At 45.6% G+C, this 24346-nt stretch overlaps 1 protein-coding gene across 1 annotated transcript in view; it reads right to left on the minus strand.

Moving 5' to 3' along the window:
• OBSCN (obscurin, cytoskeletal calmodulin and titin-interacting RhoGEF) overlaps window positions 1-24346 on the minus strand; it is a 2124484-nt gene that overhangs the window by 518145 nt on the left and 1581993 nt on the right. Inside the window, exon 113 of the mRNA XM_078665296.1 lies at window positions 6540-6650. Within this exon, the coding sequence (XP_078521422.1) occupies window positions 6540-6650 (111 nt within the window). The remainder of the gene's footprint in view (window positions 1-6539; window positions 6651-24346) is intronic.

Here is a 24346-nt window from a genome sequence, read left to right on the forward strand (position 1 = left end):
AAACTTTTCATTGGTTCATTTTACTTTTCTTATTGTAATGATGAAAGGCTTGGTCATATGACCTAAAAATTACGCTTTTCATTACTTCCGAACATTATTTTTTCTTAAATATATGTTATAATGTTCCAGGCTAATGTACTTTCCCGGAAATTTTACAACTGTCCTGCAAGTAAAATATATTCTTTTTTCGAGAAAAAGAGCGTTTCTTCGTCCCATGACGGAGCCGTTGAGCAAAAGAGGGTCGACCTGCTGTCTTAGTCGCCGATACGCCTGAATATGAGATTCTTATCGATCACTTTATGTTGCAGGAATAGAAAACACAACAGCCCTTGACCATTTATCTTTACTGCGTTCCTTCGTATTATACCTTTTACCCTTCATGTAATTGGTCTGCTTTATTTCACTTGCCTTTTAATGATTCTAAAACAGTCACTATTATTAAAAACTTTACCAATGTATATACTACTACCATGTTTTCTTTTAAAAACCTTTATTGTGAAAATTTCATTATACAAATACGAGCCTATAACCACGTGGGCCTGCCACAGAGCAAACTGTAATCGTATATGATGAATAGACATTTACACTGTAGAGGAACGTAACGGGCGGGCCATTAGGTTGCAAGAACTAAGGTGTCTAACAGTTACGGAATCGGTGGACGTACATTTTATAATTAAAATACGACAGGGCCAGTTACAATAAAATTATCTAGATATACATTTGCGGGCAAGTACCATGGGTGACGTTAATTCGAACTTTCAACAGTACAGTAATCAATAACACATCAGAACTTAATATCAATAGGGATGTCGAAATATTCAATCAATTCTCGTCCCCGCCCGCCATGTGCTTCAAAACTGCATACGTATCTCGTGATTTCAAGGTTCTGCAACCAGTACACAACAAGGAGTTACGAGTCCCATTTATTCCGGCGCCATTTTGGGCGAGGACGGGCAGGTCCAGGATATAGTCAAAATGTCTCTACCAACCATCGACTATGATGATGTTCATATGCTGTATTTATTAGAGTAACACTCATCTGTCCACATGAAATTAATTTGCCACAATCTAAATATGTCATTTTAATCTTTCCAAAGTTCTTCTAAATATTTGGGACCGTTTCCCTTGCCTCTGAAGCTCTCAGTGCCACTTCTTTGATGAATGTACTAGCAGGTCAGGGGTTCTCCTCCAAATCTCTCTTTTATGCAGCACTATAATTAATTGGTGCCACCTCTCCATATGACGATGCATGGTATAGTTACCACAACTATATTTTTTTTCGGTTCCTCTGGAGAGTTCATCGTGGCAGATGAAGCGTGTAACGTACCGGGCATTTACCTTTTTTTGCATGTACAGGAAAGGAAAAAAAAATCGAGCGTCCGAGTTCTAAGGTGTCCCAGGGCCATTTTAGTAGACCAGGCCCAAATCCAAAGAACAGGCCGCCATTTTGAGAGTCCTCTTGCAGCCGCCTGTCGCTGTAGCATCAAGAGCAGCCGAAACTCAGCTGAATGGCAACTGAAACGGTAAAGGGGCGCCCCACTACAGCAGACGAGCCTCCACCTAGGAAGGCCCATTCACGCCGGCTCCCCCCCCTTCGGGCACCCCACGCCGTTATTCGGAGCAGTATTGTAGGATGGCCACACCAGTGCGGCAACTTGCTAGACATCACCTCGGTGGTAACCGAATCTCAACGCCTTGTGGTGTCTTCTATTCAAAAAACATTGTTATGCTGCCTTCGACCTATTCGCCGCAAGTGCGCACACAACTCAACTGCATAGCTTGCTAGACACCACCTCGGTGCCATCCGGATCTTGGAATGTCAGCACCTTTTGGTGTCTTCTCTTCAGAAAATATTGTTGCGCTGCCTTTGGCCCCATTCGCACATCAGTCCGCTACTGACGCCATCTCACAGGCTAATGGGGCGCCCCACGCCGACTTTCAGCATTGTAGAATGACCACACCAGTACAGCAACTTGCTAGACATCACCTCGGTGCCATCCGGATCTCGGCGCCCCACTGCAGATGAAGTGCCTCTCAACTATGAAACCACCACGGTGACATCCGGATCTTGGCGCGTTGTGCTGCCTTCGGCCTATTCGCACATCGGTCCGCTACTGACGCCATCTCACAGGCTAATGGGGCGACCCACGCAGAGTTTCAGCATTGTAGGATGACCACACCAGTACAGCAACTTGCTAGACATCACCTCGGTGCCATCCGAATCTTGGCATCTCAACGCCTAGTGGTATCTTCCATACAAAAAATATTGTTACGCTGCCTTTGGCCCCATTCGCACATCAGTCCGCAACTTAGACATCACCTCGGTGCCATCCGGATCTTGGCATCTCAGCGCCTTGTGGTGTCAGTCAGAAAATATTGTTGCGCTGCCTTTGGCCCCATTCGCACATCGGTCCGCTACTGACGCCATCTCACAGGCCAACGGGGCGCCCCACGCCGACTTTCAACATTGTAGGATGGCCACAGAAGTGCGACAACTTACTAGACACCACCTCGGTGCCATCCGGATCTTGGCGCGTTGTGCTGCCTTCGGCCTATTCGCACATCGGTCCGCTACTGACGCAAACTCACAGGCCAACGGGGCGCCCCACGCCGACTTTCAGCATTGTAGGATGGCCACACCAGTGCACCTTACTAGACACCACCTCGGTGCCATCCGGATCTTGGCGCGTTGTGCTGCCTTCGGCCTATTCGCACATCGGTCCGCTACTGACGCCATCTCACAGGCCAACGGGGCGCCCCACGCCGACTTTCAGCATTGTTGGATGGCCACACCAGTGCGGCAACTTACTAGACACCACCTCGGTGCCATCCGGATCTTGGCGCGTTGTGCTGCCTTCGGCCTATTCGCACATCGGTCCGCTACTGACGCAAACTCACAGGCCAACGGGGCGCCCCACGCCGACTTTCAGCATTGTAGGATGGCCACACCAGTGCTGCAACTTGCTGGACACCACCTCGGTGCCATCCGGATCTTGGCGCGTTGTATTGCCTTCGGCCTATTCGCACATCGGTCCGCTACTGACGCCGCCTCACGTGCCAACGTATTTTCTCCGCATTTTATACCCTATGCCGCATAACAGGTCACGTGACTTGTTTATAAAACTTTTCATTGGTTCATTTTACTTTTGGTTTCCTAATGATGGAAAGCTTGATCATATGACCTAAAAACAACACTTTTCATTGGATGAAAACTTTTTTTTTTCCCCAAACGATGAAAGCCCCACCTTGTTTCTGGATGTTTCAGACTAAACTGGCGTCAGCATGAGAGCACCACCATCTCGTAGCTCCGTCGTGGTCATTCCGCGAGCAATCATGGCAGCCGCTCCCCACCAGAAGCCTGCAGGAGTCGGGGCCCCCAAAACTTTTGATGAATTCTCAAGGCGGAGGGGACGCTTTCGAGAATGGGGTCCAAGACCTAGCAGACAAGCGTCCGATTTCCAAGGTGTCCCAGGGCCATTTCAGTGGACCAGGCCCAAAAAGGAAACAGCCTGCCGCCATTTTGAGAGTCCTGTGACAGCCGCCTATCGCTGCACTGCAAGAGTGGGCGCAACTCAGCTGAATTGCGGCTTTTGACACAGTGGACCAAAAACGGACAGAATGGCAACTGAAACGGTAAAGGGGCGCCCCACTACAACAGATGACACTCCACCTGGAGAGGCCCGTTCACGCCGCCTCCCCCGGGGCGCCCCACGCCGTTATTCGGAGCAGCATTGTAGGATACCAAAACCAGTGCGGCAACTTACTGGACATCACCTTGGTGCCATCGTTCTGCTACCTTGGAACTATTCGCACAACAGTTTGCTACTGATGACCCACCCCCCGCGACGCCCCACGCCGTTATTTGCTGGGTGGCAACTTACTAGACATCACTTTCGTGTCATCTAGATTTCGGCGCGTTCTGCTGCCTTGGAACTATTCGCACAACAGTTTGCTACTGATGACCCACCCTCCGCGACGCCCCACGCCGGAAATCTGGACGTTGTGCTGCGTTGGGACTATTCGCACAGCCGACCGCTACTTCGTTGTTTTTCCCTAAAAATGTTTATATGTTATTACTATTTTTGTTTTCTTGTATATAAATTATTAAAGTTTTATAATCTTACTACTTTGTCGGAGTGCTATATATTTTTAATGTGACACATAATTGTAAAAACTTTGATGTACAAAGAGTCATCCCTGGAATCTTCCGCTTCACGCTCGGTCCCCTCCCCAATCACAATACAGGATGGTTTTCAGATAATAGCAACGCTTCTGCTGTGACGGATCTCATCGAGTGTGGGCCTTGATCTACTATAATTCCTTTGAAGAGGGGTGATTCTTTACAGCTGTGGCCATAAACTACATCTGCAGGGCTAGCTGATAGCCTAGGACCGGCCTGGACAATCGGACACAGAGGAAAAGGAGTGTCAGAGGGTGCGGTAGTGAATAGGGCGAAAGGGAGGTGTCGGGCGGGCACAGGGTGTGATTCTCAGGGAAGAGCAGCGCAGATGGGGGGAGGTTTATTACCCATGCATAAGACAGAGAGCGGGGGTGACCACTGCCTGGGTGAGATGCTTGCGAGGGTGGGGAGCCATGCTAAGGATCGACAGCGTGCACAGAGTGGGTCTGGTCAAGGCATCTAAAATGGCTGCCGTGCACGACAAAAGTGTGGCATTTGAAAAAAGACAAGATGGCGCAGACAATGTTTTTCAACACTTCCTGATTTCCTTCGAATCGAACGTTAACAGACGTTGGGGCATATTACCAAAGTTAAGCGATATTTATCCCTAACGATGCATTGCAAAGCTCCGTAACGCGAAAAGTACGCGAAGCGGTGCGCTGTTACAGATATATATCTTTTTTTGAACGTTAATTTCTCAAAATCCACTGAAGCACATATATTGAGACCTAGCAAAGGCACATCGGGCTACCAGTCCCTACAATTTTGCCAAGTTTCGTGCAAATCCATTCAGCCGTTCGATTATTATTATTATTTATTTTTTTTGCCCCGCGGGGCCCTTTTAAAACCTCCACATCAAACCTAGGGGGTCAGCGAGGATCTACTATTCCCCCTTATGGTCATTTGCCCCTTCGCTTTGGCCTCCTCTTGTCTCTCGATCCTACCGAGAGACAAGATGGCGGCCGCTACGGACTGTTTGGAATGTTGACAGACGCCGGAGAACCAATCAGCTTTGCTTCACAAAGCTCCATTGCGCGAAAAGTACGCGTCCTGGAGCGCTGCCCGGTCCGCTGTTACAGATATATATCTTTTTTTAAACGTTAATTTCTCAAAATCCACTGTAGCACATATATTGAGACCTACAAAAGGCACATCGGGCTACCAGTCCCTACAATTTTGCCAAGTTTCGTGCAAATCCATTCAGCCGTTCGGGCTAAAAGTGAGGCCAACCGCCCTATGGAAAACTCAATGTTAAAAACACGTTTTGGGACCCCCCTTTTTTCTCGACCCCCCCTGGACGAACCCCCCCCCAATTTTCAGGGGCTGCTCAGAAACAAAATGTGCCATTTTCCAGAAAATTTCAGCCAATTCCGTCCACAAACGCCAAAGTTATTAGACATAGAATTTTCAAAAAACCCATAGAGAAAAAATCCTAACTATATATACCTACTGGCGACCGCCAGTAGGTAATATATATATATATACGTATATATAGATCAGACTGTGTGTCTATTGATAATTGATTTTTAGCAATGCAGTACATCCTGAGGAGATCCTCAGACCCCCGCGGATCTGCAAGGCCAAAACTGACACTGTTAGTCGGTCACAGTGTCCTAGAATTAAGTAAAACCAACACACAAAGTGGCAGGTTAAGGGAACCTAAACAATGTGTGGTGGGGTTCCAAAGGGACCCACATTGGGGTTAAAATAAAAGCTGATCGTCCGCCGGCCCCAGCAAAGCCCCACCCCTCATGTGAATGTGCAGTGGATCTGAAGATCCCAGGCACCACAAAAGAAATAAAATAATAAAAGGATGTTACCTGTTCATGGGGAGTTAGACATCCAGGCCCAGCAACGAAACCCACACCTTCAGCTGCACATGGCAAGGATTTGTATGCCTGCAGAGGAATAGGTACAGGGCATGGTCACAGGACAGGCCCCTTGGCCAACTCCAAGCTGTACATGGAGGGAGGGTTGGACGCCCAACCCCAGACAGTGTGCAGCAAAGTGGGCTGGGAAAAGGCAGCCAGGGGGCAGAACGCAGGTTGGCGGTTGGGCACCCGCAAGTATTGGGGGCAGGGCCTGGCCGTTAATAGACTTCATTAAATGAGCTAATTAGCACTAGGAAAAGACAGACGTTTTGCAGTACATGTTATATACAAAAGACATTTATCAAAAATCTTTTGAATACAGTATTTGGTTAATCCAATAAAAGTACGGAAAATGTAGCATTATTAGATTCCTTGCAATGAATAAAGATGGCATTAAACCTCTTTTTGCATAGTAATTTCAACTTTGCCTTTAGAAACAAATAAGCCAGCAGATCACATAAATATTTTCAACAAAGTTCTTGCCCTACCTTTAAACCATTCAACAGTTGGGTGAGAGTGAGCTGAGGTCCGACAGGACAAGGTGATGGAGTGGCCTAAAATGACAGTCTGGTCTGTGAGCTCTTCCACAAAAGCAGGTGCTGAAAAGAATATAAAAAACATTGGTAAGATGTTGCAGTGTACTTATTACTGCTTTAAAGCAAACAGTGGTAACTTTAAAATGGATCTTCAGACACTCCTGAGGCACAGAACGATATTTGTTATGACCATAGTCCATTGATAGCTGCCCACAAGTTAAACAAAAACTCCATCATTAAGGACTTGGGAAAGTTTTGAGAACTATTGTGTTGTGTGAAATATTTCTCCTCAAACCATCACTGATTATTTAGTTCATATATATTAACCTGCATTCCCACCTGACACTTCAATCCAACATCACCATTCTTTCAGCGGTCATCCTGCTTAATATAAAACTATTGCTTACCGCCGAAGACCGCTGTTTTGAGGTACAAGAAATTATTATATTTCACAACAATGGAGACACCCTTCTAGAAGTTCAAATAAAAAATAAATCCTCACTCAGTCCATCAAAGAGATCTGAAGGAAATGAAAATGTCTCAACAGCAGAGGCGAAACATCTGCTCACATAACCATCTACTCGTTATTCTTCATCATTTATACTGGATGTGAGAATTACCTTACCTAAAAACTGAATTCATTATTGCCAAACACTTCTCGAGAAAGAGGACCCAATCATGTCTACCTTTATAGATATCTCAGCCGAAGAAAAGCAAAGCACTAACTGCAAAGCCCTACACTGTACATGAAAGCCACAAAAAAAGTGGATCCACTAGGATCCCATTCTGATGCGTTATGATAATGCCTTAAAGCTTCACCTCCTAGCAGCATACATTCTGAATAGGTAATTCTCAACTCCTTCCTCCTAAATCTATTCTGGTTCTATAGGGTAGGTAACATTTACTGTTTTATATTCTCCCCAGGCATTGTTAAGTCCTATTTACTTCAGCTCGAAAGTCATCATCTGTCCTTAGGTAGAGGTCAGAGCTATATGGATAGTAGTAAAAAAATATAAGTGCCCCAATACCACCAGCTCCACAAACTAAGGCAATAGGGACAATGTGATTTACCCGGAATTACACAACACTTGACATAGTGTGATCCTACTAGAACTAGGAAGTTTGGCAGCAACAGAACTAAAATGAAGCTGGAGGATTCTGGAATAATGTGCACCAAAAATGTTATAATTTAAAGTATTATGATCATAATTACTTAACTAAACATTTCAAGTGAGGGAGTAGTACAAAAAGAGCACTTAAGAAGTGCAGCTTCACCATTTACCAATGGCTGTTTTTGCAGGGTATTGATGTTGGCAAGATAGTCCCTAGGTTAACCTCATCTTACTGAGATTTCAGTGCTAGTCACTGATTACATATTTCTGGCAGTGTCTACTGTTTCAACCATTTGAGTAAACTGAAGAAATACTATTGAGGTCGACAAAAGAAATATCTACTATGTTATCAATAGGAGATACATCACTGGGCAAGGTTGTGGGGTTGCAGTTGCATTATTTGTTTATCAAACTGTGGCAGAGAATCAAAGGCATAGGCGTTTAACTGAGTTCTCATTTATGGTCCAAAATGTACAGAGTAATGTGATATCCATCTGCAGAAAATGCTTTATCCTTTACCTCATCGGCGGTAAGCAACGCTACCTTACTGCAATTCAAAACCAAGGCAATCAATGATGTAGCTGCAGCGAAAATGTTTTACATGCTGAACATTTTTTCAATTAAATGGTTTGGAGACATATGCCTTAAACAGTTGGCCCTAATGTTGTGCTAGCATGATGCTTATTAATGTTTAGATTACTTACCAGTAATCTTTATTCCACCGATATGTAATGGTGAAATAAGAAGCAGACGTCGTCTACCAGTTAAGAGTGGTTTATTCTGTAACATGAGAAACAACACACAACAACGTATCCCTGTGGCTGCTCCAGGTTCAAACTTTCACACATACCATGAGATTAGAATGCCAATTATTAGATGCCTAACATAACATTTTACAAAACTAAAAGGTCCCATAACACACCTCCCCCTTTACCAAGCCAAAAACATCCCACACACAAAGTCCCCCAAAAATTGACTATAGTTAAGATAAAACATAATAACCTAGATGCTTAAGTACAAAAGTGTTGCTCCTTGGCCTGTGAAATCTCACCAACAGAACCTGATTCCACAGCACCTTTCACTGCAAGTGAGTCAGAAGGATCCCCACAACCTCCAACACTGGGAAAACTAATCTCAGAAAACTGATTGCGTGGGTCATCGCCATCAAGCCACTAACTCCCAGACACAGAACTCTGCTCCTCACATAATCCTCTTGAAAGCTTTGTCATACTTCTATTGCTCCACCACTTCCCGTTCTCCACCATAACACCATGATTGGAAACCCGAATCACTCTTGTGCAGGAATAGAATGAGGAGGTTTTTTTTAACTCTCAACAAATCCCACACTTTGAAATTAATCTCTTTTGTATTTTTTGAATCATCATACCTCATTTTGGACTTGTCCTGGATATCTTTTACTTGCTGATACACCTCATCCAAATCAGGCATCTTATCTAAAGCTTTAGTTTTCTCCAGAACCAAACCAGGAGCCAACTTACTTGAAGAATGTCTTCCTCTTAATATCCAGAAAGTAGACACTTCATTTGTGGGTTAAGAAGTATATTGTGCATTATGTTCTTCAACATCCTATTAACCCTTTCTACCATACCATTGTATTGTGGTCTGTACAAAGCTGTAGTAAGATGCCTAAAACCACAATCAGACAAGCATTTGCAATGCAATAGGTCTCGCAGTTGTTAGAGTTTGAGCCATTGGCATTGTAAATGGCAATGCCTTTTATTTATGTGTTGGTTTATAAAACGTAAATAAAAAGCATTGCCAATTACAATGCCAATAGGTTAAACTCTCGCAAATGCGAGACCTATATTCCTGTCCTGTCCTGGATTTCTATATACATATATAAAGTTTGAGTTTTGCTTACTTTATCCGTTCTTTTTGGAGCCCCCGCGTGTCTGACTCGCAATGGACATTCATGTGTCTTCCATTCTCTGCTCCTGGGTGTGACGGGTTTGTTTCTGAGCCCTGTACGTGGTTTTCATACATTTCATTACAGATAACACAATTCGTTGGGTATGAGATGTCGCCGGCACCTTTGCTCGCCTATTCCTAACATAGATGGGTCTTTTCAGTTTATTTTTCATATGGTTGGGTCATGTTCGGTATGGGTTTCGATGTCACCTATTGGCACAATTAGTTGTGGGTAACCTTTACCAGCAGGTGTGTTTTTCACGATGCATGTAGACGGCTGTCTCTCTCTATTACTCGTTTCCGCACAGGTAGACATTTGAGATTTTTTTTGTTTGTTTTTTTGTTCTAAGAATATTCCCCTGATGGAAAGGAGGTCTGAAATGCCTGGGAACCAGGGTGTTAGAATTCTGCTGTGACAGATTCATGTTGATAGAAATATCATGATGTGTTGTATATGATGAAATAAATATAATTCAAGCTAAGTCACAGGATGTGCATGAAACACTTGAACCTTTTCGAGTTTTCTTCATTTCCGCTGTGCCACTTCGGACTGTGATTGTGCGCCATTGTACCAACTTTTATTCCCTGGGGCAGCCTCGCAGCATGAGCTGCAGTTTGACCAGTAGCATGTTGGTGCACTCGTCTGAGTGCTCGAGAGACTCGGTACATCATATGTGTCCTGGGGCCTCACATTTATGACCCCTGCACACACCTGCCCTGCGCATTCGCATCTCTGGCCTAGGCTGTGACCGCATGGCATGTACCCTGAATGCCCCAGCAATGGTGAGGTGCCAGAGCGCCTCGAAGCCCAGGGTGGTAAGTTGACCAGTGCTTAATTTATAAAATAAGTGCCGCGAGTCTGCCAAACTTGAAATCTAGCTGCACAGCCAATCCTGGGAGCGACACAGAACCTGTCTGCTGGCTCCGGTCACTCTGGCTCTGACTGCAGCATTCGTCCTCTCTGCCTTCTATTTTCCTCCCCTCCCATAGGCCGTGTAGCGGCAGCACGTGCTTCCTCCTCCTCTTAGTCACATGGCGCCTGTGTCTGTGGAGGTGGGTGCAGGGGGCGGCAAAGCACTGAGGTCCCCTACCCCAGCTCCTCCTCTGCCTCTAGCTCCCTCCCACCCTCCTCCCGTGTCAGCTGGAAGCTCCTGAGCAGGAAGTGTTCTCAATGCCCTTTGCCTGTCCTAGAAGCCGAGCGGAGAGAGGAGGCCTTTGCCTGTCCTAGAAGCCTACCGGGGAGAGGGCCCCCACATCAACCCACAGGGGATGCTCGCCTGCTGGCCCCCGTCCAGGTGAGAGCACCCACGCCACTGCCTGCTGTCCCATCCGCCACTTGCTCCAGTCTGTCGCCGGTGCCACCGATCCCGCAGAGCCCCCCCCCGTAATCACAGTGCCGCAAACTTTATGATGCCACAGTAGGAGCGTGTGTTCAAGCGCGCATCCTCATCGGATTCAGGCACGATGTTCTCAGCGCAAATTATGATGTCACAGTAGGAGCGCGTGTTCAAGCGCGCGTCCTCATCAGATTCAGGCACGATGTTCAGAGCGCGAATTATGATGCCACAGTAGGAGAGCGTGTTCAAGCGCACGTCCTCATCGGATTTAGGCACCATGTTCACAGCGCGAATTATGATGCCACAGTAGGAGCGCGTGTTCAAGCGCGCGTCCTAATCGGATTCAGGAACGATGTTCACAACGCGAATTATGATGCCACAGTAGGAGCGCGTGTTCAAGCGCGCGTCCTAATCGGATTCAGGCACGATGTTCACAGCGCGAATTTGTGCGCGCGACCTGATCCGATTCCAGCATGCTGCGCGTGCCCATCTCCTGTCTCCTGGGAAGCAGAGCCGGTGACTATAGGTCTAGCAGGCGAGACAGCGCTTTCGCGCTGTAATCGCCAGGTGCGAGACCGAACAAACATTTCTGCATGGCATGTGACTTGAACTGCACACCATTTTCAGTCACCAAGAAATTGGGCAAACCTTCTCTATGGAAAAAGTGATTTAAAAAAACAATATTCTCTTACGTATAGGGGTCTCTAATAAAGTTGCTCTCCACCCATTTAGAATGATAGTCCACCAAGACTAATACATACCTGCAGATATCCTGCAAATTGTATAATGACCCAATAAAATCCATGCCTAACTTCTCCCACAGTAATTTAGGAATGTCTACAGGAGACATAGGAATAGTGTTCGTACGGAGATACTTATCTGCTTGTAGATAAGCAGATAAAACCAACATCTCCACTTCTGTGTCCATCCTTGGCTACCAGTAAAACTCATGTAATCTCAGTTTCATACCAGTCTGACCACCAGGTCCTTGATATGAAAACTCAATCAAGTGACCTCTAAGTCCAGCAGGTGGAATCAATAGGTTACCTTTCAAAATTAAAGCACCTTCAACAGATAATTTATCCTTGACCTTAGTAAAGGCTACCATTTCTTTACCCAACATGTTTTCTCTTGCTGAACTTTTCACAATAATCTGCATCAATAACATGTGATAAACATCATTAGACAAAAATCTTGTCAACACAACATCCAAAGTCCTATCACAAAACTTGCCTACTACAAGACATCTGGACAAAAAATATGCTCTTGATTTTTTTACCATCAGAACTATGACTAACGTCAAAATAAAATTAGCACATCTTGGCTGACAGTCTGACAAGTGTTGGGCTAGCCTTAGAAAAACTCTTCTCACTTAGCAAATGCAATAATAGTTTGTGATCTGTTACCAAACAAATCTTCCTACCCCACACATACATAGAAAACTAATTGGTTGCCTACACACTAACCAAGGCCTCGCATTCAATGGTGCTGTAATTATTTTCTGATTTAGATAAACTCAATGAAGCAAACACTAAGCTGAGTTCTTTACCTTCCACCGTCCACCATTTGACTCAACACTGCTCCCAAACCTACTGCACTGGTACCCACCACAATGATTGAATTAGTTCAATTGGGAGTCGGGGTTCCACAGGGCTCTGTGTTGAGCCCGACATTGTTCAACATCTTTATGTCCCCTCTGGCGGCTGCGGTGGAGGCTTACGGAGCCCAGATTGTGTCCTACGCCGACGACACGCAACTCCTCTTCACCTGTGGCAAAGATCAGCCATTTGATGGGGAGAGAATTCGGGACTGTCTGGACATGGTCTTTGGATGGTTCCGGCGGAATAGTCTGAAGGCCAATTCCAGTAAGTCGGAGGTTCTATTTTTCGGCTGTGCCATCGATCCCGAGTGGCGGCAATGGTGGCCGGCTGCCATGTGTCCCCCGACGCAATCCTCCTTGGTTGCCAAGAACCTTGGTGTTAAGCTGGATAATAAGCTCTCATTGAGAGCGCACGTTCTCGGCCTGTCCGGCACCTGTTTCGGTGTTCTGAAAATGCTCCGCAAGTTTCTCCCTCTACTATCTGCGGAGCACAGGCGGATTACGGTGCAGGCGCTCATCGGATCCAGGCTAGATTATGCCAATGCCCTTTTCTTAGGCCTTCCGGACTACCTGGTTCAGCGTCTGCAGGTGGCACAGAACTCTGCAGCCCGTGCGATTTTTGGTCTGCATAGGCGAGCACCGGCCTCTGGGCTGCTGCGGACGCTTCATTGGTTGCCGATCCGGAAGCGGATTATGTTCAAATCCCTAACGCTGGTGCACAAAGCTCTGTTTGGCTCAGGCGCGGGATATCTGCAGAAGAGATTGGCTTTCTATCGTCCTGCTCGCTCACTGCGTTCTGAATCCCTTTTTACTGCTGTTGTTCCGCGTGTGAGGAAGGCCCGCATTGGGGGGCGCTCTTTTAGCCTCAAGGCTCCCCAGCTGTGGAATTCGCTCCCACTGGCACTTCGCAGTACCCCCAATCTGCTTCAATTTAGGAAAAATTTGAAGACTTGGCTTTTTAATCTTTCTGCTTAGATGGGCTTTTCTTTCTCCGGAACCTGTCTTTCTTGTTATGTTGTTTCTACACCTCGCTGCCTGTGGAAAGCGCCGGGACACTCTCTTGGAGTAGCCGAGCGCTATATAAACGCATTTTTAACATTAACAAAGCTTGTAGCACAGGTGCATCAATGACCATGGTTTTTAGTGTCTTGAATACTTCCTCAAATTTCACACAATTGAATAATTCCTTTTCATCAACACCACTCTCAAATTTCACACCACTCCTCAAAGTTTCTGCCTCAAAAGCAAAATTTTCAACAAATCTAGAATAATGTATGCATAGCCCCAGGAAAGTCCGTAATTGATCTTCATCAGTTGGAAAGGGACAGTCTCTTATAGCCTCAACTAAATTGGACTTAGGCTTTATACATTCACCAGAAATACAGGACCTAAGTAATCAACCTCTTTTTTTAAAAAAAAAAGACACTTTCACATTTTACTTACACACCATGAGCATATAATATTTTGAACACTTTATCCAAAGCGTGCAAATGGTTCTGCTCAGTGTCATATGCGAACATATTTTTCGTGGACCCAAAAATCTGAAACATACATTTTTTAAAACTGATGTCGCTGAAGCTATGTTGAATGGCATACGAAGAAACCTGTAAGCCCCAAACAGGGTGTTAAATGTAGTTGTCGACGAGAATCATGACTTACCTCAACCTAGTGGTATGCAGCTCTCAGGTGGAAAAAACCTTTGGCTGACCAAGCTGAATATTTCCTGTATCTTGGTGTAACGATTCGCTCCCTGTGTTCCTGTGTCCACCACCAGGGGGCTGAACTGTGGGACTCTCCAGTGTTCTAATATGCTTCCTGACACTCCCCTGCATGCATATCTTGATTTCCAGCCATTTGGACACTATTTGGGAATTGACATCCATTCCCAATCCATGCCGGGTTTTGTGAAAGCCAGCCTGCTTAGACTTAAAGCCAGCCTACTCATGCTTGAAACTCCATTACCCAGAATTCCCTGCTCACTGCTTTGTCTCCACCCCTGCAGGCCAAGGATGGGTGGAGGAATTCAGCTCACCTGTGGCTGGCTGCTGCTAGCCTGCTCACACCAGCTGCATGTGATTACTGTGAGCTCTTTTAAGCCCCAGCTCCCTTCAGGCAAATGTTGGTAATTGTTGCTGTTTAGCGTTGAGACCAATCCTTCCTTCCAGAGTTCCTAGAGCTTTTGCTATTCTTGTTTCCAGTGTTTCCTGAGCTTTAATTATGCCTTGTTCCTGACCTCCTGCTGTTTTCCCTGTTCATGAATTAGCACTGCCTGCAGTGCTACCCTGACCCCATAGCCTTAGTATTCCTTGTTCCTGAACTGCTGCAGTTTCCCTTCTCCTAAATTAGCACTGCTTGCAGTGCTACCTTGTTTCCTGAGTTCCTGAGCTATAGCTATTCCCTGTACCTGAATTAGCACTGCCTGCAGTGCTACCTTGTTTCCTGAGTTCCTGAGCTATAGTTATTCTTTGTTCCTGGGCTTAGCTATTTCTTGTTCCTGATTTGCACTGCTTGCAGTGCTCTCTTGACTCCTTGTTTCCTGAGCTGTAGCTATGTCCTGTTTCCTTGAACCAGTATTGCCTGCAGTGCTACCTTGACTCCTGAGCTCTGGTAATTTCCCTGTACCTGAACGAGCACTGCCTGCAGTGCTACCTTGACTCCTGAAGCTTTGGTAGTTCCCTGTTCCTGAACCAGCACTGTCTGCAGTGCTACCTTGACTCCTGAGCCTTAGCTCACTTCTTGTTCCTGCCCCAGCACTGCCTTCAATGCTACTTTGTTTTCGTTTTTCCTTAACCTGCACTATTCTAGTATACCCTTGTTGCCTCTCCTTCTGTATATCCGTTTCCAGTCCCTGCCTTGCTTCCCATTTCCTTGGTTACAGTTCTAGTTTGCTGCCTTTCTATTCTGCTGTCTTACTTCTGTTACCTTGTATGTTTGTTACCTGCTTCCTGCCAAGTGTGCCCTGTCATTTCCTTCCTTTCCTGTTAAGCACTCCTCCTTGCTAGCTCCTTGTCTATTGTGCTTGTGTTTAGTTCTACCCCTTTGCTGTTACTGCCTTGCGTGTTCCTGTTTTATTGCCAGGATCCGTGGGCTTAGCTGACTACCTAGGTGGTGTTTCTTGTTCACTGTGAGTTTTGTCTTTGAGTTAAATTTATAACATCACTATAGGTATAAGCTCCACAGACCCTGCCTTTGCATGCATATCCTACATGTGGGTATTTGCAGTCAGTATCTGTAACAGCAATTGCGGGTAAGAAACTTACTGAGCTTCAGTCTTACCATGTGGAGCTCTTGAGTGCTTTACCCCACTCCCCCTTTATTGTTAATGTTGTATTATATATATGTCTTGCACGTCCGTCCTGGGTGTAGTTAGTCTGAATGCTAAACTGCCTTGTGAGTGCCCTTCCTTTCTGAGTCTTACCCATTTTGTTCACTTGTACAGGCTTCCCCTTTGGATCCCTCTCTCTCGCCTCTGACTCCCTGTATGATCCTGGACAGCACTGTACTCCTCCTTTCTGTGTACGTCTTCTACCCAGTTCCCAGTCCTTGTCCAAGTCCCTGACTGTGTTCCCCACATAGTCCCGGACAGTCCCAGACAGAATGACCAACCCACATTTCCAGGGTCACTTCTGAGGTTTCTTTGCATTCAGTTAGCTACCTCATTTTATTTCTCAGAGCTCTCCCAGTCCATTCTTGCCAAGATGTTTAGTGTCAGATCCAGAAAGTCTGCACATGTTGGCGGACCTCCATTACCAAATCACTGTTCTATACAACCTAGTAGAAAGTCCTTAGACTAGAGATCAATTCATTGAACAAAACAGACTCTCGCGTGACGAATATTGTTTCCTGTGGTTGGCTGATCCTTCTGTGTTAGATTTTCATTCCATCTGTAACCCTGATCCTCACCTGATGTCAGCCTGTGACCTACCGGATGAAAACGAATTTCTGCAAACCTTGTTGGCAGCAGAAAGACAAAATAGTAATTTAGAGAGTGGTACTATTAGAGAACATTTTCCGGATGTTTGTAACTCAGAGACCCCCTGTCAAGACAATGTTTTCTTTGAAGATAATTTCCAGACACACTATTTATCAGCCTTTTACCAAACTGATAGTTCAATGACCCCAGTTAAAGCACGTTTAACCACACAGCAGCCAAAGAAAGAGCAGATTCATTTCATAACCTCTGTTTTCCATTCAGATGATGTTACCCAGTCTGTTAGTCCAGTACAGATCACAACACCGAATACTAGAGGGACCTTGTTAAATACTACTTTCAAAGTAAACTGTGATCAGTTTGTCAAAAGAGAGAGAAGACCTATTAAAACACAGACCACTGGTAGCAAGTTTGAACAAAATACAAGGTGTAGCTTTGTTACTTGTTGTGAAGCTGCCAAGTCTTTGACTGTCCTTGTAGACCCAGATCGTCAGTCTTCACAGGATATAATTTCATCTAAAATTCTTGAATTACGAGAAAATAAAATGTTTCAAACTCTGTTGAGAAACTATAACCCAGAGTTCAAGTGGAAATCTAAAAACCCTGTAGAATACAACTGTTCCACCTCTGTTAGCCTCCTTAGAAATAGAGAATGAAACCTTGCGCTCTCTTTTGCGTTCCCCTCAGAGCTGGTCCAGCAATTGTGCGACTAATACTGTGACTGATCACTCAAAGTCCATTCAGAAAAGCCATAGTACTTTTTCTCACAGTGCAGTTAATGAAAGTATGTGTATGAAGTCTGAATTTTCTAACTCCTCTGGTGTTTTGTCTTCTAGTGCTAAATTACATGTAGGCACTACATCTGAGATGCGTCCTTCCACTTTTCAGGAACCCCAAATGCCAGGCAAAACAAAAAAACATCTCTTTGCTTTCTTTTCCTGGTGGTGAGGTCAGTTCTATCTCCGAGATAACCCATAGACAGGCCAGTAAGATACAAACAAAGCATGAACCAGTGCCCCACATAATCCCTGATATGACAATGTCCTGTGACTCAGACCATGCTCTTGATTTAACGGCTGTGACAGAAGTCAACCTCCTTGCTGAAAAGGAACAAAATCCTGACCCCTTCTTTGCTGTTTTGCCTTCAAGCACACCACATATTGAAAAGTCAGGAAATGATAGTACTGTATGCTCTGATGCACCTGTACCACCTTCTAATGCAGAAGAAAATGAGAACATTTCCAAAGACCAAGTGATCTCTTACTTGTTTCCTCTGACTAAGACATGTGAACTGCCAAATGGTAACGGGAGTCTGATCATCACAGACGCTAAGACAAGCACTATTCTGAGCTATCCTGAAGAAAGAACTTCAGAGTATTTTAATGTGCAAAGCAACTGTGAAGATTTCACTACAGACAACAAGGAAGCTACTGTTCAAGGGCTACTGCCCTTTCCAGAATTTAAAGCCTATCATCCTTGTGCCCCAATGCCATCAGCTTGTCGTCTTTCAGAGTCTCCAGAATCCTCAGTTTGCTTGGCATCACTAGGTGTACTGTGGGCTTGCCGGTGACAGATCTACAGCCGGCATCATGCCCTTACTCAGTAGTCTTGACAGGTTTCCGGCCATTCGTGGAAATAGTGAAGAAACTCCGCGAATGCTGATTAATAAGGTGGCCCACTGGTTGAACAGAAATGTAGATTTTAACATCTCAAACCATAGGCACATATTAATGGCGAGAAGGGTGTCCTGGATTGGATGCAGTAGGAAGAGCTTTCCTGGAGACACCGTGATCTTAAATCTAAGGTTTCTAGGGCTGGTACATGATATCCTCACCCAGCGAAAGGGGTCCTTTCAGGAGGAGGGCGGATCGAGTATCAGAATGTTCCCTCTGGGGAGGATGGGCGCAAATAACCGCGACAATCAGAGGAGACATCTAGTAGGACTCGCCCGAGGGGGTCCCTTGGTCCCGCTAACTAACCGGTATACCCCTCTCATTAATGTTTCAGCCCTAGATGACATAAATTGACTCTATAGGAGTACGCCAATTAGGGATGGACACAGATTGGAGTGCTTGCCTTTTAATGCAGGACTGGGAGGGTCATTCATGTCAAAGGCTAAGTAGTTTATCTCTCCTTCTTTACCGGGAGACACTAGTGGGCCTGCTGTCGAAGGGATCACCCAAGTAGTCAATGTATCTCTTAGCTCTAATATTTGCCCGATATTGGATAGCCCAGATGTCCTTAGACAGGGCAACATTGAGATAATTTCATGGAATATAGCTGGTCTCTCATCGAAAATAGCTAATAACGAATGGCTAGCCTATATAAAAAAATTCCAGGTTATCTGCCTCCAGGAAACATGGGAGATGGATAGTAGTGCGTTCTCTCTAGAAGGCTACAAAATGTATTTTGTTCCAGCACGTAAGGTAGCTGCGGGAAGAGCAAGGGGAGGCTGGATCACATACGTGGACTTGAGGCTACAGGGGAAGTGGGACAATTTGGGCTGGGACTCAGATTTTGTGCAGGGGATTAGATTTTGTAATAAGGGTTATAAGTTAATTTTTATTAATTTTTATAATGCCATTTTAGCGGGACAGATCACACTAAGATTGAAAGTATTGGAGTGCAGGTTGGCAGGCATACAAGATCATGGGGCACGGATGGCTCAGTTGGTGTTACTTGGCGACTTTAACTGCCATATGTGCCCAAATGTGAAATTCAGAAGGGGGGATTGGTCTTCATGCCCACTGGAAGAGGGGCCGCACGTAGAGCACACAAGGGAGGGAAATGAGTTAAATAAGGTGTTAGGTAGTCATGCCCTCACACACACTATGTACTTGATTAAAGCAGGGGAGGATAGATTGGTCCATCCAACTTTTAAAGGTAGAGTCTGTGATTCCTTTATCGATTTTATTTTTGTTTTGATTACTTTAAAGCATTGGATTCTAGGTTTTAAGACACACGCAAGCATTTTTAGTGATCCTAATCCTTTGGTCATGTCGTTTAGGGACCCAAATTTAATCAAGCTCCCTGTTCGAATGGGGAAGAGTGGTACGACAAGTGCCGCTCATCAAGGAAGGAGGCTCAGATGGTCCCAGGTTGAAGGCGAAGCCTTTTATAGAGCCTTAATGTCGGACAAAGAACAGCATGTTTGGAAGTGCCTAAACCCAACAGTGGAAGGGGCAGAACTGGTCAAAGCCTTTGAGGGTGTCACCCAGTATTTTGATGGTCTACTCAGGAGTAAATCTAACAAAAAGGGAAAGGAGGACCATAGGTGATTTGACCGTCACTGCTCCTTTGCCCTTAAGGAGTTGAAGTCAGCATTAAAAGCTGTCCCAAAGGACAAGACAAGGGTGTCCACTTGTAGGGTCCTCTATAAACAGGCAGTAAAACGACGTAAAACCACCTTGCAGCAGCAGGCCTGGGAGGATTTGAGTGAAGCGGTTGAACTCGACCGCCTTTTGGAAGGTTATAAATGACCCTTGCTTCCAAGATTCCAATAAACCAAAGGTAGCAAATCATATCCTGCCAGAATCTTGGTATGGGCACACTTTAATGGCCTCTACAACCATGGTAGGTCAGAAGACCTGCCAGAAGTTAAAGAAGGGGCGAGGCTGCTGACAAGATAATATTTTCTCTGCGTGAAAAAAAGGCAGGTATTGAGGGACTGACAAGGAATGAGGCTCCAGGGCCTGACGGGGTACCGCCTGACCTTTTCCTGAGCCAGGTAGAACTCTGGGTGCCCATATTGACCAGGGACATTAAAGCAGCAGTGGAATCGGGTATGCCAGCATCCTGGTCCAGAGCTACAATTGTCCCCATTTAAAAAAAAGGAAAATAAGGATAGTCCACTGTGTTACCGCCCCATTTCTCCTATTGACGTGACAGTGAAAATTTTAGGCAGGGTTATCCTCAATTGACTATTGGATTGGGCGAGGGATAACCATATAATCACTGACACGCAGTATGGGTTCAGGTCAGGACGATCAACTACCGACCAATGCCTTAATTTATATCTATTGGTAACCAAGTACACTATTGCTAGTCAAGAAACTGTGTACTTGGCTTTTATGGACCTGACGGCAGTTTTTCATCGGGTGAATCGCAGGAAATTGTGGGAACTCATGGGGGCTCTTGGCGTGGATCCTGGCCTTGTAAACATTTTAGGAGCTTAACACCGGAACACTTTCGCCCAAGTAAGATATAATGAGGAAGGGAGCACTACTGCTCCCTTTCCCTGCTCTGGGGGGGGGTCGGGGTAAGACAGGGCTGCATCCTGGCTCCTTTCTTATTTACTTTGTATATAAATGGCCTGGAGCAGGAGCTAGGTGCTCTTGGGGTGGATTCGCCAAGGATAGGAGTGAGAGGGACCCCCGTCCTGCTTTACATGGATGACGCGGTGCTTCTATGGCAGGGTATGCTACAATGCCTGATAGATGGCTTCGTTCGTTTCATGGAGAGCTTAGATTTGTCTGCCAACCTTTCAAAATCATATATTATGGAGGTGGGGAAAACCCCAAAAAGAAAATACAATTATACGATTGGCTCCCACTGTATGGAAAAGGTGCAGACGTTCTCATATCTTGGGATACTATTTGACATGCATCTTAGTTTTAAAGCCCTGATAGAAGAGAAGTGTCGCACTTTAGTTAGCTGCTCCGGGGCAATTATGAATTTTGCGCGTAGGTTTGGCCGTTGGTCCCCGGAACAAATCCCAATTCGATGTGCTGTGCCAAAACACTTTATGGTAGTGAGGTCTGGGGTTTTATTGATTCGCAATATCTCCAAATTGAAGATAATAAATATTTGCGGCGGCTGTTGAAAGTCCCGCAAAGTACCTCGCCTCATATTATTCATGATGAGTTGGGTGTCAATTACATCAGAGACAGGTTGGAATTAATACCCATTTGATGCTGGATCAAAATTTGGACAAACCCTGAGGCCGCATTAAGCAAGCAGATCATAATGGATTGTATTGCTCGTGACTGGGGCAGGAACATTCCATGGCTGAAGTATGTGAGGGAAGCCCTAACAGACATGGGCTGCGCAGATTATTTTAACTATCCCACAAAATTGCTACACCGGGACAAGGCTCACGATAAGGTGGAGTTCCAGAAGCAGGTGGCCTCCCGTAGGGAAGACAGGGAGCTGATCGAACCTTCTGTGAGAGCACACCTTTTGACCAAATCTTGTCTGGGTATTGAACCTTACTTGTCTTTCATCCACAATGCCCAAGACAGATTTTTAATGACACGCTTCAGGCTAAACCTATTACATCACAGTTTAGCGGTGCCGGCAGGTTACACAACACAGACAGAGTTGAAGGGCCCGTGCGGCTGCGACCATCGGTCTCCGCAGGATACCCTTCACTTTGTTTTACTGTGTCCCTTCTATGCACGCCCTAGGGAGCTATTTTTAAAAAGTATTTAAAAAAACGCTGTGTTTAAGCAGGCTAAGGTGGCCCTACTGTTTCTGCAACACTTTGTTGTACTGTAAATTTTTTAAGGTTGGCATTGAGACTTCGAAATATAGGAGGCGATAGGTGAATATATATGGTTGTGGTATTGGCCTGCTGAAGGTCCTAGTAATGAATTGGGCAGGCGAGGGAATCTTTTATATAAGGGATTAATTATTTGTGTACTTTTTATGAGGTTGTTTTTATATGTTACCCTCTTATCAATTTTGCTTTGATCCTTTCAATATCAGGACTATTTATTAATGACCCGCACCAGAATGATGTAGAAAAAGGGGCTCTATCTGCGAACGGTTTGCACATGTATTTTTGGTTCGGTCCTTGATATTGTGATATTTGTCTCTTTTATAAATTGTACTTTTATGGTATTGTTTTTTTTGCCGAATAAAGTATATTGATTGATTGATTGAATCACAAGATATGCCTTGGGAGAGGATAGGAACTGAAGTGGAAGGTTGAGCTCAAGTTGAGAAATTTGCCATTGTCATGTATATCGTTTTTCTCCATATCCAGAAGTAAAGCAGATTCTATGACTGTAGTACATTTTACAGAAGAGACTTTTTAAAGTGATGGACTTCCCAGTACTCTAATAATTGACAAAGGAGGAGAATGGCTAGCACAAGTATTTCAACAGTTTGTAACCATGAATGGTATTTAACACAGCACAACAAATGTTGACCATCCCGAAGGCAATGGCAGTGTGGAATGCTTTAATAGAGATGGGGCACTGAGTTGCCTGGGAGCAACAATTTGAATTTGGAAAGAGAGGTAAAACATGTAGCAGGAATATAGAATCATGTCATGTGAAATTACTGGTCATAGTCCCTTCACTTCAGTGAGATGCCTATCACCACTGACCGATGACAATATGGGTTGATGATCAAGGCTAGAAAAGTGGATTGGTCTAGCACAAGCAACAAGTAAAAGTAGGTTTGAAGAATTTCATGGAGTAAGGAAAATGGAACTCAAAGTGGGTGAAGTCAAAGTAAAAAAGGGAATTGTTAGACCTGTCAGCTCTTTGGGTGGTTCCTCCTATTTATTTATTTATTTATTTTTATCCCCTTTTTGCCTCCTGTATTTTTCTTGTGCATCCACTATTTTTTTTTTCTGGTGTTGAACCTAGAATTCTGGGCGCCTCATTATCATCTATTGATGGTGAGGCGCAGATGCATCCCTGAAATGGAGGATTAGAGCTGTCCTAAAATGGTGGCCGTCAGATATTACCTCAGAGCCTTGGGCCATAGGGGGGCATGAGAGGTTCTGGAACCTTCTGGTACACCCTGGACCCTTGGGCCCAGGCTATAAATAGAGGGAGGTCAGGGCGGCCATTTTAGAACAAGAAAAGTGTGTGGTCATCCAGGAGCTGGCTGGAGTACAGGCTGCTGAGTGTGGAAGCTGGCGCGCTGTAAGGGTTGACTGCCTCGTGGGGTTGCGGCCTTTACAGCTGATGTTGCCACAACCTGCTGATCTGACCCTGCTAGGAACCAGCTCCAGGACCAGCTGATCCTCGGCGTCACCGCAAGAGTGGAGGTACCCTATTGACCCCAGGGATCTTGTGAGGACAGACGCCAGGAAAAGCCGTACATTACTGTAAGGTGGTGAGTGCTACCACCGATTGCTGGAGGTGCGCCGGGAGCGTTAGCCTGTCAGGATTGACCCCGCAATCTCCGCGAGCCAGGGCCCTCATAACTGTCAGAGACTGCTGTCATCCGTGGTTTTCCCAGTGTTGAGGAAAGGCTCCGGTCAAAACATTATTGTGGTCCGGGGTCCTCTAACGGGTACGAGGCCGTGGGGTGGAAGTTACCCTCCCCCCCCTGTGCTTGAAGGCAATGCCGGTAAGATAATCTTTTGAGCGCGGCAGCCTAGGCAGGGAGGGAAAGACTTGACACGCTGTGAGGAAACCAGCAGGGAAAGGAGAGACGCCAGTCAGGATTGCCTAGCGACCGAGCCGAGGCCTCCGCCCATCGCGTCATTCTCCTGAGTTTGCGCCCCGCCTGCAACCCTCACTGAGCCACGCCGGGAGCCCGTCTTTCCCTGTGAGGGTCTAAAGGGATTTCAACTGAAAAGGGATTGTGGCTGTGGGCCCCTCTGCCCCGTGGGCGAACAGCGGCCTGTTATTATCCACAAAGAGCCTCAACAGAGAAACGTACGCATTGAGAACTGAGGTGAGGAGAAAGGGGAGGTGACCTCAGGAAAGGGTTAACAAGAGTGACTTTTCCCCACACGGCTGGAGGGCCTCGTTAGTGTTACCGACCAGAGGCATAGGAAGTTAAGACCGCTCTGGGAGGGAATTGAATGCGAGAGCTGGTCAGTGACTTCGATTGTATAGAATTCTGCCAACTTCGTAGTGACTTGACATGGGCTTGAACCAGTGATT

Source organism: Lissotriton helveticus, chromosome 10 (assembly GCF_964261635.1).
Source record: "Lissotriton helveticus chromosome 10, aLisHel1.1, whole genome shotgun sequence".
Classification (NCBI taxonomy): Eukaryota; Metazoa; Chordata; class Amphibia; order Caudata; family Salamandridae; genus Lissotriton; species Lissotriton helveticus.